Source organism: Strigops habroptila, chromosome 12 (assembly GCF_004027225.2).
Source record: "Strigops habroptila isolate Jane chromosome 12, bStrHab1.2.pri, whole genome shotgun sequence".
NCBI classification, from domain to species: domain Eukaryota; kingdom Metazoa; phylum Chordata; class Aves; order Psittaciformes; family Psittacidae; genus Strigops; species Strigops habroptila.
In genome coordinates this window covers 1022719-1037433 of record NC_044288.2, presented here as the reverse complement: position 1 = coordinate 1037433, position 14715 = coordinate 1022719, and the positions used below count along the sequence as shown (strand labels likewise).

Here is a 14715-nt window from a genome sequence, read left to right as displayed (position 1 = left end):
TCCCCCCTATGGTTGCTTGGTGTTGCTTTCTCAAGACACAAGAAACCATGGAAAACGGCTAAGTACAACAGCAGGATTCCAAGCTCCCCAGGCTGGGGATCCAGAGCTCAGAGCATCACCCATCCCCACCAGGGATCAGTGGCCGGGGCTCACATGCACAGACCAGCCCTGTTCCTCCTGCAGTTGGAAAGAGCAACCTGAGCACGCGAGTATCTGCTCAGCAACATCCTTCTCCATTTCTCTATAAGCACCTCCTGCACCCTGGATTTATTACCTTAATGGAACAGCAAGGTCTGTTTCCGAACAGGCTGTGTCACACACTCATGTCACTGTCCCTCATGGCCGTGCCACCAGCTCCTGCTCACTCTCCTCTCCCTTCCTCCCTGTTGCTCACAGCGCACACAAAGAGGTGGCATTGACTTGGTGAGCGATGGCCACCACAGCTGCCTGTGTGCAGGAGGAAGGATGGAGCCAGACCCCACACCCCTTCTGCTGGACTCAGCACACCGTGCGCCCGGAAAACACACGTGGGAGTTCAAATGATCCCTGTCCCTTCTCCGGTCCCTGCCCATGGCCTGCACTGGCTGCAACCCCCCAGGGACTGATCCTATGTGAGAAAAAACACCATTCTTGAGGAACCCGCCACAATACAGACCCCAAAGGTAATTACTTTGTGATTAAAACACCTTACGCTGCAGGCTCAGTCACCCCTCCCAGAGCTGTGCTCCCAGCACTGACACCGGTCCCAGTTCGGGGGCCGCTGCAGCACAGATTTTTGGGGTTGTCCAAATCAGCCTGAGCAGAAAACAAAAGCAAAACACGGCCAAGCACAGGAACACGCCTGGCACGAGGGGGCTGCTGTCACCGTGAGTCACGGTGCCTTCTTGTCCCAGTTTCACCCACCCCATCAGGGCAGCACCCATCCCAGTAGAAAACACGACACTCCCAGCTAAGGAAGCGCTTTGGCAGCCTTTCCCTCCCCGGGACGCTCGGGCTGGCTCCCTGCTTGCTCCTCGGGCACAGTCCCCTCGCAGCTATACAAGACACCAGCAAACCTCACTCACAGGAAGCACGTTGCAGCTCCTGGTTTTAAGTGTAAAACTGGAAACAAACTAACAAACAAGCACCCAAACCCTCCTTTCCCGCAGTGCTTTTAGCCCCGTGACAAACTGTGATCCTCCTCCTTAAGCAGCAGCTTTCGGTTCACCCCCAGCCTGGTGAGATGAGGCAAACCCGCCAGCAGATACAGTGCAGGTATTAAACTCTAATTAACCCACCCTCGTTATGCCAGGCCAGGGCTGGGGCTTTGCTAGTCCTGAGGTAAGAATTATCCTGATGGGCCAGGCTGGCTCCAGCTCATCTGCTCTTGCCTCCAGCAGCGGCACGAGGCCATCAAGTAACTTCTCAACAGGTAACTATAAATTAAACTTTAACAGGTATGATTTTAAACAGCGATTATTCACATTGAAACCCGATTTTGATGTAAATGGCAGGATCTGGTTGCAGCACTGGCCTTTCCCCTGCGCTCAGCCCCGCCTGGTGAAAGGCCCCTGCGGGCACAGCAGGACCAGGGCAGCAGCTCCTGACTTGGCTTCTTTCAGGAGCCGCAAGGCACAGCCCTGCAGTGTTAAGACGAAAACCAGAGAGGTAAAATGCTCACAAAGGCCCTAAGCTGAATCCCTCCTCTCGTAAGCACCTCCAGCTGCTCAAGCTGTACAGTGAGTTACCCACAGAACTTGTGTTGTCTCCCTCCACCCAAATGGGTTAATAATAAATCTACAGCAAATAACTGTGGCCCACCCCTCACAACAGTCAGGCCACCTCCAGCTGTGCAGTGAGGTTGCTCCACTATTTTAAGGTCAGTTAAATGAAATCCCAGCCATCTTCCCAAGGCTTTATCCATGTATCTGCATCCTGACTGCCTCCAAGCAACTGAGGCAAACACAAATGAGCACCAGTGGACCATCAGATTTTATGCATGACATGATGGATGTTAGCTAAGCTTTGCTCTTACTAGAAGGAAATGCTACTGAGTCAAGTCAGAACTAAACCTGAACAAGAGAAAACATAAATCAAACAGCTGCTTTCAACCAGACCCCAGCTTGGAACAAACGCAGGGTTACGAGACCAACAGTGTATGTAGGTTACACACTTGTGAGTATGCTACAACAAGGAAGAGGCAAGTTCTTGCTGTACTTCAAGATTGTACTGATTTCTGAGAGAGAAAGAGCTCAGGTGAGAGCCACTGTCACGGGACATCATCAGCCTCCACCAGTGGAGTGGGAACAATCTCCAGCTCCGTGTTCCATGCCACAGCTGAATGGACTCAAGTGGTTACAACCCCTTAAGGCCCGTTCTAGGAGAGCTGAAGTACAGTTCAAAAGTCAAACTGTTGGTTAAAGTCTGGAAATACACAACTGCCTACGCTGCTGTTCTCAGATTTAACAATCTTTTTATTATCCTTAAAGAGATCTGCTACTTTCACAGTAATTTATTATAATGACTGAGACGTGCTCAAGAGGAACAAACAATTCCAGTGGGAAGTTCTGAGTAAAACATGGGAGAAAAGAGACTGGGAGAAAGAGGAAAACCAAGTCAATGTTCAGCCAAGTGGAGGAAGCTGGGAAGCCACATGGGAAGGTAACTTTGAGAAGCAGCAGCTCGCCATCACCCAAGGTCTCTACCCCAGTTGTGGAGTCCCAAGCGCTGCTGGGGCTGCAACTGCCTCACTGGACACGCACGAGACAGCTCAAGCAGACAATTCAAGGTCTGATGAGCAGATGATCCTGTACTAAAACACTAGTTGACACACACAACAGCCAAACTGAAACTCAGTCAAGGTACTGTTCAAGCGCAGCTGAAAGCTGCTGCTCCAACAGCACTTTTTACACTGAAACCCACATATTTGCAGATTTGATGTTTGAGGAACAGAGTCAAGAGGGCAAAAGCACACCTGATGTTCAAGCTGCTCCTCCAAGTGAACATGGCCCCATCAAAGCCTGCACTCGCCAGGCCCCAGGGGAGATCAATTTTTGCCAGGTGAGGTGGGGCTCAGCAAGGACGTGCTTTAGCAGCTGAAGCTTTACAGCTGTGGCTCTGAGCACAGAACTGCCTCCGTGCTGGTGTTTATCCCTCAGACTTCACCAGCCTTCAGGGAGTACCAGACATGTTCTGAACCAGCAGCAGAACAGCCTCTGTCCTGAGCATCTTTCGTGAAGTACTTTGAAAGCGTGGAGCTGCCACAGGAGGTCAGGTGCCACGGACCAGCTCAGGAGCTGGTCAGCACAAAACTCACTCCCCAGGCAGATTTCCAGAGTCACACAAGTGGAAAAATTTAATAATCCAGCACTGAGCCTCTATAAACCTCAAACCCCAGCACACACCTGCTATTGTCCCATCTGTTGACACAACAAATACATCTTTCTTTGTTGTGAACTCCAGCTATCGCCCTGCCAGTGACTCACCCAATCCTTACGTTCACTCCTGTGGACTGTCACCCAAGTTACACAGTCCAATTAAACCTCAATTTATTATTTTTTTTGCGTAGTTAGATACAGTTATCCCAGCAAGTCCCTTATCTAAACTCTGTATCTGTCATTTCAGGAAGGCAGCCTTGATTAACAAGCAAACACACAGCATTAGCAGTTTCAGAATAAGAGAGCAAGTGAGATCATGCACCAGAGGTTCTGCCGCGTTGCACGAGGCCTCCTACATGGTTACTCCCTGAACTACAGCACCACAACTACGAGGATTGAGAAGCAGGGAGGTTAGTCAAGTCGATCGAGTGAACAGATCAGACAAGTTTGGGTTTGCATGGCAGGATCTTGATTAGAGGAGCAGGTCAGAAATTCAGTGGTGTAAATCAACAGTTCACAGCACAGACACCAACACCAAGCGCTGTTATCCCAGAAGAGCCACTTTATATTGCTAAAGTATCTACACAACAGTGGAGCAGCAGAGAACAGCAGAACAGCTCACAAGAAGAGAAGGCTTATGATCACTCAACTGGTATTTGGATGCAGTGTTAACATTTGACTGAATGGCTGAGGAGGAAGGAGTTAAAATACGACACTAAACACCATTTACAAGCTACACCCTTCTAAGAGTGTATTTAATTCCTCTTTTTAAACCTAAACCATTCTTTATGGGTAGATGTAATAAAATAAAGAGGAGGGAGCACCTACCAATAGAAACGTTGGTCTAGGGCTGGGCTGACTTCCCTTCACCTGCCCATATCAGCAGCAAAGTCCTTGGGCAACACAAGTCCTAGAGCAGAAGAAAACAGGCACGAGGCAGCAAAGCAGAGCCAGGTACTGACTGCTAGTCCCAAGACTAACAGGCACAGGCCACAAAACCCAGCTGACAGCAAGACTCAGCATCAGCTCCCTGGGAGGGCTGCACACCCATCGGATGCCAGTCTGAATTCCAAAATCATCCGTGCTGCCAAGGAACACCGTGGGAAAACAAGGACCAAGGCAAAGGGATCAGCACAACGCGGGGTTGGGTTTGTCGTTTCATAACCAGCAAATCCACTCAGATGTACTTTTAAAAATGTGTTTGTCCAGAAAGTTCTTGGAATTTATTATACACATTTAATAACAGCTGATACTCAACATTCAAGTGTTGAACTAAGTTTACAAGCACTTTAGCATACAATGTATACTTATGCTAAGAAACAAAAAATTCAGCATATAAGGAAGTGCAGAAGGAAGCTACTTTAAAGATCTCCCCTTCCATCCAGTATCTACATAAACCTGTTGTTTTTTAAACTCCTACACGACGTCAAGTAAAAAGACTAATCAGGTATCTACACTTCATTGTGCATATCACATCTACTTCAGATGCAGGACAGAAATTTCCTAGAGCAAGTTTCCATTCCTCCTTCCAGAGGAACCTCAGACTTCAGAATTGACTGGATTTCAGAAACAGAGCTTGAATCTTTAAAAGAATCCGACAGTAGCAATCCAGTGAGTTTCAAATATGATTATGGGAAGGCGGCGAGGCACCAGGACTCAGACCAGCATGGACAGGACTAAAGCTCCTCAGCTACATTGCTCAAACCTGCCATGAATTCCACGCAAGACCTTGAAACACTTCACTTGCTCCAACCAACAATTTTCACCAGCAAATGTTCTGTTAGTTTGCTTTAAGCTTATCCATCCTCACAGAGCTGACCAGGTCCAGACACAGCGGGAACATCGCTGAATTAACCAAGGGCTGTTTCTGCTGCCCCAGGGCAGTTAAAAACCAAAAGCCCCAGTTTTTCAGAAGCCAGCATACTGGATCAAATACTTTTTCGTATCTGTGTATTCATTAACCCTGTACAAAAGAAAGCTGATTAGCAAATGTAAATGTTCATATAAAAATAGCCAACATCTGTTTAAATTTAGAAATTTATTTTGTTTAATCCACAAGCTTTATATAGCTTTAGTTAAAAAAACAAAAACAAAAAACAGTGAAAACATGACAATATCCAAAGTTCAGGTTCCTCAGCCTTTCAAAGAGCACATCTCTGAAAGTTGCTTATACCATTGAGAAGAACCGTAACGAGACAAGATTTATGAGTGGGGCAACGACAGCTCACAAACAAAATTTATGGAACTGAAGGAATTTTTTCTGGGACTGCTGATCATGGAAACTGCCCTTTAAAAAAAGAACATAAAAATACAAATGAAATTCCAGTGTTCCAAATCAACATGTTACATCAATATAAACCCACAGTGTCCTGGTAAACAACATGCTTTCATTTATGTACCATTCTATGTCGCTACTCCTGATCCGCTTTCATGGAGACTACACAGGCAACAGTAGAAAGCATAAAAAGATTGGTACTTCCTTGGTAATTCTGCAGTGGTTTTACTTCTGGGCAAGCTTACAAACCACAGAGGTTAGTAGCATAATGTAAGTGGATACAAAAGAAGTCAAATGAGACCCTCACTAAAGGTTTTGTTGAATTTCAAAGAAACTAAGGGAACTGACGGTCATGTTTAAAACCTTCAAAACAAATTCCTACTGCTTCTAAAAAGTCTCACTCTAAATGAAATTATGTTGACTGCCAATGAAAGAATGTCACTAGTACACTGTGGACACCTCTTGTAATGTAAATCCATGCCCTTTGTACATGGTGAACCTCAACCTAGCAATTATTACAACAAATGTTATATTCTAAAGCTCAAACACATTTAGCAATTTGAAATTGAATTCTGAGTACAAACCAAATAAAATGTACATTATATCAAAGGATTCGGCCTAGGATGGTGGGGACACTTGCGCCTTCCTCATCGACCTCAGTGCCTTCTCTCGCAGGTGTTTTTCTAGATCATCAAGGTTGTCTTCTGGTTCACTTTCTGTCTCCTTCAAACAGAGAGAAAGCATTTCTTCACCCACTGAGAGCCGAGCCAGGCTGCAGCCCCCCCAGTGTTGCAAATCATCCCCTACCACCACGAGACACCGAGCTCCATTTCTGAAGCAAGTTTAGGACATGAAGAGCATGGTGTATCCATCCCCATCTATTCTCTCACACTGGACTTCTACAAGCTACCAAATTCCTACCTTTTTGGGTTCTGTCTCTGCTTCCTGGTCTTCCTGTGCTGAGGTGGTATCTGCTGCAGCCACAGCAGCAGTTGCTGCAGCTGCTGCAGCCTTCTCCTTCTTATGCTTTTTGTGTTTCTTGTGCTTTTTATCCTTTTTATGCTTCTTATCCTTCTTTTTCTTCTTCTTCTTTCCACCCCCTTCTTGATCTGAATTCTGTAAGAAACAATTCAACAGGTATTAAAACTCATTCCTGAGCTCTGAAAAATTTATGTTACAAATTCTTTTTAAGGAGTTTTAAATTATTAAATTATTCCAAGGATTATTTCCCCCACCCTGTGAATAACCTCAGAGGTGTTCAGCAGCTAAGTCTTCATGAAAATAACTTGTCACATAACCCAGAACAGCATTGCTTTTATTAGCAAACAAGTACCCTTGCAGGTGATGGGCTCTGAGTTGGGCTTTTAGCCTTTTTTGCAGGTGACCAATTTGCAGAAGGAGAACGAGACCGAGTGGGAGATGGAGGTCCTTGATGTTTTTTGGGTGCTGGCTCAGGTGATCCTGATGCAGACCGTGATGAAGACACCCGTCTTGCAGATCGTGGGCTTGGCGTGGGAGCCCTTAAAAACACAAGAGCCACAATTAGAGATGTAAGAGGCAAACCAAGAAAGTAAAAAGTAACAAAAATGTGAAATGAACAGAGGTGATTATGAGGTGGTTAAGCTGCCACTTCAAAACATGATTAGTTCCTTCGCTGGCATGTGTTCCAAAGGGCAGAACAATCTACCACCACCATGGATCCATAATACAAAAGGCTACTGCAACTTGAGAGCTTGTCAAACAATACTACTACAAATGATTGCTCCCTTTCTTCTCATATGACTAATTTATAACCCCACTAAGTCAAGAGAACAGCAACGCTATTTTGTCATCCAATGGAGAAAGAGTGCAAGGCATTACATGCAGCTATGTTGTCTTTCTGAACAAATTAACAGGTCAGCAGCACTTCTGACTGTCTGCTTGCAAGAACAGCACACACTAAAATAAAAACATTTAGAATTTTAGCAGTTTATCTTGGATGACCACTTCTGAAGTGATTTTTGAGCTAATGAAAAGTGTTACTAAGTTCAGAGGAAGTTCATTTTTCTGTAAACAAAGCTAGCTACAAAACTCTCAAGACTTCTTTCCCCCTGCTCAGTCCCAGTGCTTTGCTGTGCTATGAAAAGACCCCTCTCGCTCTTCAATGCTTCTCTCCCTGCGCTGCATTTTACACTTTAGCAGGTGCTTCCAATCTAATAAGCTTCTGAAAATCAGCGTTACGATGGTGGAAGCCAAACAGAGCCATCAATGCTTGAGCAATCTCAAGACATGGGAGCCTTTTTATCACAATTACTTGCTATTCCCAGTGCACTAAAACCAACCAACTAAAAAAATAAACCCTCACAAAACCACCACCAACAAAGATGGATTCTTTTACTTTGTCTTCTTAGGTTCTGGCGTTCTTGACACCCTCCTGATGGGTCTAGTGCTTGGAGATGGAGACTGTCTTCTCTGGGGTGAAGCTGAAGCTCCCCTTCGTGGTGGTGGTGGGCTTGCAGAGGTATGGGAAGCTCTAGGCCGTGGTGAAGGTGAATGCCTTTTGTTTTGTGGTGGTGAACGTGTTTCCCGATTGGACCTACTGGGAGGAGATCCCTTCCGGTGCTTGGAAGACAGCGAAGGCGAACGCCTTTTAGCAGTTGGTGAGCTCCTCTGTTTTGGTGGTGGTGAATGGGAGACTCTGCGTTTGGATTGTGGAGAAGGGGATGCCCTCCGTTTAGGTGGGGGAGGAGGAGAGGCCGTTCTTCTCTTAGGTGGTGGTGAAGGAGAATATCGTCTCTGTATCGGTGGAGAGTATCTCCGTGGAGAAGGCGAGCGTCTGCGTGGGGGTGGTGATGGAGACCTATGGAGAAAACAAATGTTCAGGTGCCACATGGGCATGTGAATTAGTTACAAGTGCCTTGAGGCGAAAAAGAACTCTAAAAATTCTTTAAAACTTCATTTAATACCAAACTTTCAAAATCACCTTAATGGGCGTTATCCAGTATCTGCTACAGCAATCAAATGATATCCAAGCCACATACCTACCACATCCAGTCTCACCAGCAAAACTACACTCCCCTCATCAGTTCCCTGATTCCCGGCTTAATATCCTGGCATTTCTGTTTACATGGTGGCATTTTTATTTCCATGTCCTAGCTGGAAAGCAGAAGCCCCCCCTTTGTGATACAATGCAGTACATTACCTTCGACGAGGCAGCGAAGGGGAGCGCCGGCGCCGGGGCGGAGGGGCAGGGGAAGGGGAGCGTCGCCGCCGCGCCGGCGGGGGTGAGGGGCTTCTCCTCCTCCGGCTGCAGAGAGAAATGGATGGCTCAGAGATGTTCAACATGAGAGTCGTTTCTGTTCTTCTGCTTTCATTATACAAATGATCTTGGGCATGCACTTCAACATGAGATTCTGTTAGAACTACTGATGGAAAAAACCAAAAACCACCTCTTTGTTGTAACGCAGTGACATGACTGCTAGATCCAACCCCAGGGAGGAACCGGGAATGCGCAGCTGTGTCCAGCAGCACAGAACTGCCCTCAGCAGCAGTCTGAGGCTAGATCAGATTACACACTACACTCTTGAAACACCTTGTATCTACGGCTCTGAAATCCAAAATGACTTCTTGAAATACACAGGAAAAAACAGGGTTGTTGCTAAACTGCAGCTATCTGGATTACTCATAAAACAAGCCATTTTCTGCTCTGCAAGGTTTACAACAGACTTCTGGGAGGGGATATTCTCATCAAATACACTTTCCTGGAGTTTTAAAGGAAAGAAGTATTGGTATTTTGTAAAGCAAAACATTCTCCTTTCTAAAAAGCAATTAAGACAAAATGACTGGATAAAGCAACAAATGAGAGTAATGAAAAAGCAAAGCAGCTCATCTATACAAACTGAGACTTGATTTCAAATGCAGTACGTGAATTTAGTATGTTGCAGAACAAATTAAGATCTTTGAATTCCAGTGTTTTACTTGGAATTGTTTGACAAGATCCATAAATAGAATGGTTTACATTTCTAGTAGTCATCCTTAATCTCATATATCATGCACGCTGTGACTCTATTCTAGCTACGTCTTCATAACATTGCTCGCAAGGGTCATTATATCAGATTAATAACTCATCAAGCACCCAGCTTCCTGCACCTCCCTGCGTTCTGCGAGCAAACAATTTCACAAATAAAAGTGTTAACAACAGTGTCTACATAAGAGAAAATAAAGTAGGTGTTCACTACTAGTCTACTACTTGTCTACTGTTAGTAATTCCAAATGTGTAATGAATTGAGGAATGAGACTTTTGAAAATTCCAATGATCTGTAACCCAGATCATCAAGATCTTAAATCTTTTGTTGCAAATGTATGGGACGGCGTTAGCCAGAACGCCAGTGGCAGCAAGAACAAAGTGATGCTCACCCACCCACCCTACAACCCTGTGCAAATGGAGTAAGAAACCTTCTGAAGAATACAAGCACTCAGCTGTTTTCAGGCATCAGTAGATGCTAATAACATTAGTTTTATTAGCTGTTACAGCTTATGTGAATTAACAAACAGTGAGCAATGAAGGAGACAGAGCAGGTGTTCCTCAACATGTTAAGGAATCACCCTGAACTTCCCTCACCTCACTACTATGAGTGTGCAAGTCCAAAGGACAAAGGATGGCACGTACTTATCTATGACAAAATAAATGAGAGCTTATCTAAATGATATTCTATACGCAACTCATTTAACAGATTTGTTTCTAACCAACCTTTTCATCACTGGTGATTGCCACCTCTTTTCCATCTGCATCCTGACAGCAGTGGAGGAAAAACAAAACAGAACAAATCTATCTGCCATGTATTTGAGGCAAGAACGAACATATTCAAATGAAGTTCACAGTAATTCTTACCAAACGAGCGTAACAAAAATGCAACCTTGAAACAAGGTTTGGCACACTGGACACAACTTAATTCTGCTGCGTATTTTGTTGACAGTTGCATAGCAAAACCAGCAGCATTAAGTAAACAGAAAAAAGGATCTTGGTTACGCTCAACTTAAGAGGGAATTACCGAGGGGAGGATTCCTTCTGTCGCTTGCGTGGAGACGGCGATGGACTGCGTGAATGGGAATGGCGTCGGCGTCTACCAACTTCCCCATTCTTCACGTTGGATCTTTTAGGTCTTTCCTCTTCAGATGAAGATGAAGAACCAGAATCTATAAATGTAGAAGAATCACTCTCTGGAAAATGATTCTCACAACACTATTAACACAGTTGCTGATAGGGTTATACTTTAGTTTAAACTACTAACCTCCTCTCCCACAAGGCAAGAAGTCTCTATTTAAAAGCAGTTCAACTAAAAATGTTATTTCAAGTGATAAATATATCCATCAGAGCTGAGGAAGAATATCTGCAGCAACCTAACTGTCCACATAAAATTTGACTAGCCAGGTAATTTAAAAGATGAACTGCGGTTACTTATAGAAACATTAGTGGACAAAACCCCATGCCAAGCCCAGGTTAATTTACTGGTCTCAAGTATACAAGAGTCCAAAATATTAGGAAATAATATTTCCTACTGCACCAACAGACTAGGCAATCCACAGCAAACAATATTGGTGTAGGTCACCAAGAGTTTAAAAATGCAACTTTATCAAAATCCATTACCAAAAGAGATAGCGTAACTTTTAGAAGTTACATTTTATTTTTGATGAGCAGCAGTTGAAGTGACTTCATTACAGGTGATAAATCTGTAACTAAGTTTTGCAACAGCATTGCAGTGCACACAGCACACAGTTTTAGTAAGCATTTGAACTTAACTGCTAACTACTTCCCACACAAGTAAACTACAGTGCAGTTTTAGGAAATCTCTATCATCCATACCAGATGAAGACTGTTGGTTCTGCCTTCTGTACTGACGCCTCTGTTGAACAGAGTCTGCTGCAGCCATTTTGCCTCCTTTATCTTCTTCTGAAAAGGTACATGCATGGACAGGATATTTAAACCAAACACACAAATTTGCCTTGGTCAGGCAGAAGCAATGTCATGCTACAGCAGACCATCAAGCATGCTCCTTCCCCCTCCCCCACTCTTAAGATAACATTGAGGCTGGAAGACACTTTGGCTGAGCTTTTTGCCCCCCAAGAAAGCTTGGATATAAATGTTTGAGTGATCACCTTTACATGTCTGAAAACTCTTGTTTTCGATGCCAGTCCACCAAGAGGGTTCAGCACTTTAACACTGCCTTTAATTGTCAAGCATCCTTGACTAAAAGCCCCACACACAACCGCATGGAAAAGCAAGAGCCATACCTGATTCTGACAGTTCTGCTTTCCTTGGTTTTGGTGCTGGCGAAGGAGACTCCCGTTTTTCAGTACTCTTATGTTTGGGTGCTAAAAGACAAAGTCAAATAAACTCAGTTGCAACTCTTGACATTCTTGCATGCTTTTCTGTCAAACTGTATGCATTGAGAAAACAAAAGCACAAAATGATAGAGCTGCTGGGATACAAGTTTTTTTTAATCACCTGATGCTCTGCTGGGTGAAACAGAGCCACGGCTTTTCCTTGCACGATTCGACTGCTGGGGTGTTGGAGACCTGCGTGGTTTTGGAGGCGGACTTGCTGGTGGGGATGGTCTGTGCCTCCGCCGAGGAGGGCTTGCAGAAGGAGAGAGCCTACGTGTTTTACGAGGAGGACTGGACACAGTCCTTTTAGGTGGTTTCTTTGGCGGTGATCGGGAACGTGAAGAGGAGGAGGAAGAGCTACTGCCGGATAAGGACGCTGATGACCGTCGTCTCCTGTAAACCAAAGATAACATTAGATTCTGACTAGCCATCTTAAGAAATGTTTGAGCATGAGCACAGAACTGCATTTGCTCGCAAGCACATATATAGAGCCACATACAACAGCACTTCTGAAACATGATGGACAGCCTTCAACACTTGGTTTGTAGAAGAAAAAATAACAACCAATCTTTCACAGTTAATTGTTAGTGTTCCCTTTGTTTGCTTTCTGTCAATCTACAGACTACAACTAAGCTTTTGTCCTGGGGTCAATTAGTTTTGTTTGGGCTCTCTAACTTTTGAATGGTTAAGAGAATTCTCCATGTTAGCATATGTGATTGAATGATCTTCACAACAGATCTGTTTAAGGGAGTTTAGTGTGCAAGTACACTAAAAAGTTTTTTACCCAGAGGTAAAAATTTCAGACAGCTTAACAACTCAGAACCCATCTCTCCATTCAGGTGGTTTAGTCTTTCATCTTTGCTTTGTAATTTTAAAAAGGTAGGGCCTCTAGAATTCTGCGGCAAAATTTGTGGCAAGTTCTGTTGCAATTGTGTACCTGCAGAATCCACCTTTGGCTGCAGAATTCCTGAGAACCTGGAAAAAAGAAACCCTACCTTGAGTGAGATAAACATTTGCTGAAAGGGAGCTCTTGTACATCTTGCAACATACATGTTTGATGCTTTCCACAGTTTTCCCATTTGTGTGAAATGAACATATTTACAAACTCAAGGGAAAAAATATAAAATAGTCATCACCTTGTCAGAAAAAGGAAGAACTGTTCCTTCCTGAAAAAAGAACAACTGCTGTACACAGGAAGCATCACCTTAATTCTCTTCCTATCAAGAGGGTAAGAATCTATTCTCTTCCTATGAAGACAAATATCTGTTTTGACACTGCCAGAAGTACAGAGTTTCCTCTGCAAGGCAACTCAGATCTTTGCTACTAGAACAATTGCTTATGCTGTCACAAATGCAACCTCCAGCACCAGAGAGCAGACCTTGAGAATTTTTTTAAAAACATGAAGAAGAAACACGTTTCAAGTCAAAAATTAAATTTCGATTGTAATTTTATGTGATGGAAAGGGAAGCCATAACTAAAAAAACTCCCAACAAGGCAAATCCAATTACTTATTCTCATTTCTTCCCCCGGCAAAGGGAAAAAAGAAAAGTGTTCAGACTTAAGCAAAAGTCTCATAAAAGATGTCATGTCAATCTACACTGCAGCTATCCAGAGCCATTTGAAAGTTACAGTGCTGAAACTGACCCTTTTCAAAAGGTGGAACTCTCATCGCTATTTCAACTCAAGAGAAATTGTTTCACAGATACTATTATGTTTCCCTACAACAGACTTATGAAATAAGACACTGCAGGTTTACATCACTCAAATCATATGCCTGACAGTATGAGACGAACGAGGGATCTTTGAGAGCACTCATTCCTCACAAGTAATGTTCCCTTCAGCTTTCAAGGTGTAACATTTTCAGCTGTCTCAAAGAAAGGGAACCTTACCGCCTCACAGGAGATCTGCTTCTTCTGTGCCTGGGAGGGGGAGGCATTCGCCTTGGAGGGCTCCTTCTCCTAGGAGACGGCCGTCGTCTTGGGCTTGGTCGCCTTCTAGGGGAGTAAGACCTGTCATAATCAGAAATTCAAATGAAAAGCAACTATCTAATTTTCAGATTTGAGGAAATTTATCCTCAGGGCACTGAGCGGGAAGTTGCTTTTCTCCAAGTGCATCACATTAAAGTAGCATTTAGATTGTGACGCAAAGCACGTTTGGACACAATCAGTGCTTGAAGTTTCCCAACACCTCTCTACTAAATATTAAAGTAATTCCAAAAAAGGAGGAAGAAAAAGAGCAATTACACCTTCAGCATCAAACCTATCTCCTAAAATGCTACACAATTCCCACCATCTAACAAGTGCCATGCTCAGCAGTGAGCACCCCATTCCTTCTCCAGTCAGTGTTAGTCACTGTGAGCATGTTCTCATGAACCAACTCCCAAACACATTTATCCATTGAAGGCATCTTTCTCATTTCGCCTAAAGCATCCATAGCTTAACTGCTCTAAGAACATCACTATTTACCTGAGAACATTACGTTAAGTGGCACCTTCAGAAGAAAACATTCAGTTCTCAACCTTCATAATCAAGATGAATTGAAGTCCTACCTTGACCGTGATCTATGACGCCTTCTTGGTCGAGAATGAGATGGAGAACGTGATCGAGATCTTGACCTTGACTTGGACCGAGTTGGGGATCTTTGACGAGTCTTATCTTTTTCCTTCTCTCTCTCCTTCTTTGAATTACGTTCTGGTGAAGTTTCCTTAGCCTCTGGTACAGG

The 14715-nt window shown here is 44.1% G+C and overlaps 1 protein-coding gene across 16 annotated transcripts in view; it reads right to left on the bottom strand.

Moving 5' to 3' along the window:
• Window positions 1–5375: 5375 nt before the first annotated feature.
• Window positions 5376–14715, bottom strand: part of SRRM1 (serine and arginine repetitive matrix 1) — a 16614-nt gene continuing 7274 nt past the window's right edge. For 7 of the 16 annotated variants that reach the window (XM_030503944.1, XM_030503952.1, XM_030503954.1 and 4 more), the window contains 12 exons: window positions 14543–14715; window positions 13884–14003; window positions 12116–12387; window positions 11902–11982; window positions 11474–11560; window positions 10662–10806; window positions 10361–10402; window positions 8813–8917; window positions 8009–8470; window positions 6965–7151; window positions 6553–6747; window positions 5376–6354 (listed from right to left, as the gene is read on the bottom strand). The exon at window positions 14543–14715 is cut by the window's right edge and continues 31 nt beyond it. In XM_030503944.1, the coding sequence (XP_030359804.1) occupies window positions 6250–6354; window positions 6553–6747; window positions 6965–7151; window positions 8009–8470; window positions 8813–8917; window positions 10361–10402; window positions 10662–10806; window positions 11474–11560; window positions 11902–11982; window positions 12116–12387; window positions 13884–14003; window positions 14543–14715 (1974 nt within the window). In that variant the 3' untranslated portion in view covers window positions 5376–6249. The remainder of the gene's footprint in view (window positions 6355–6552; window positions 6748–6964; window positions 7152–8008; window positions 8471–8812; window positions 8918–10360; window positions 10403–10661; window positions 10807–11473; window positions 11561–11901; window positions 11983–12115; window positions 12388–13883; window positions 14004–14542) is intronic. The other 9 variants (XM_030503958.1, XM_030503947.1, XM_030503946.1 and 6 more) reach the window with 8 other exon arrangements.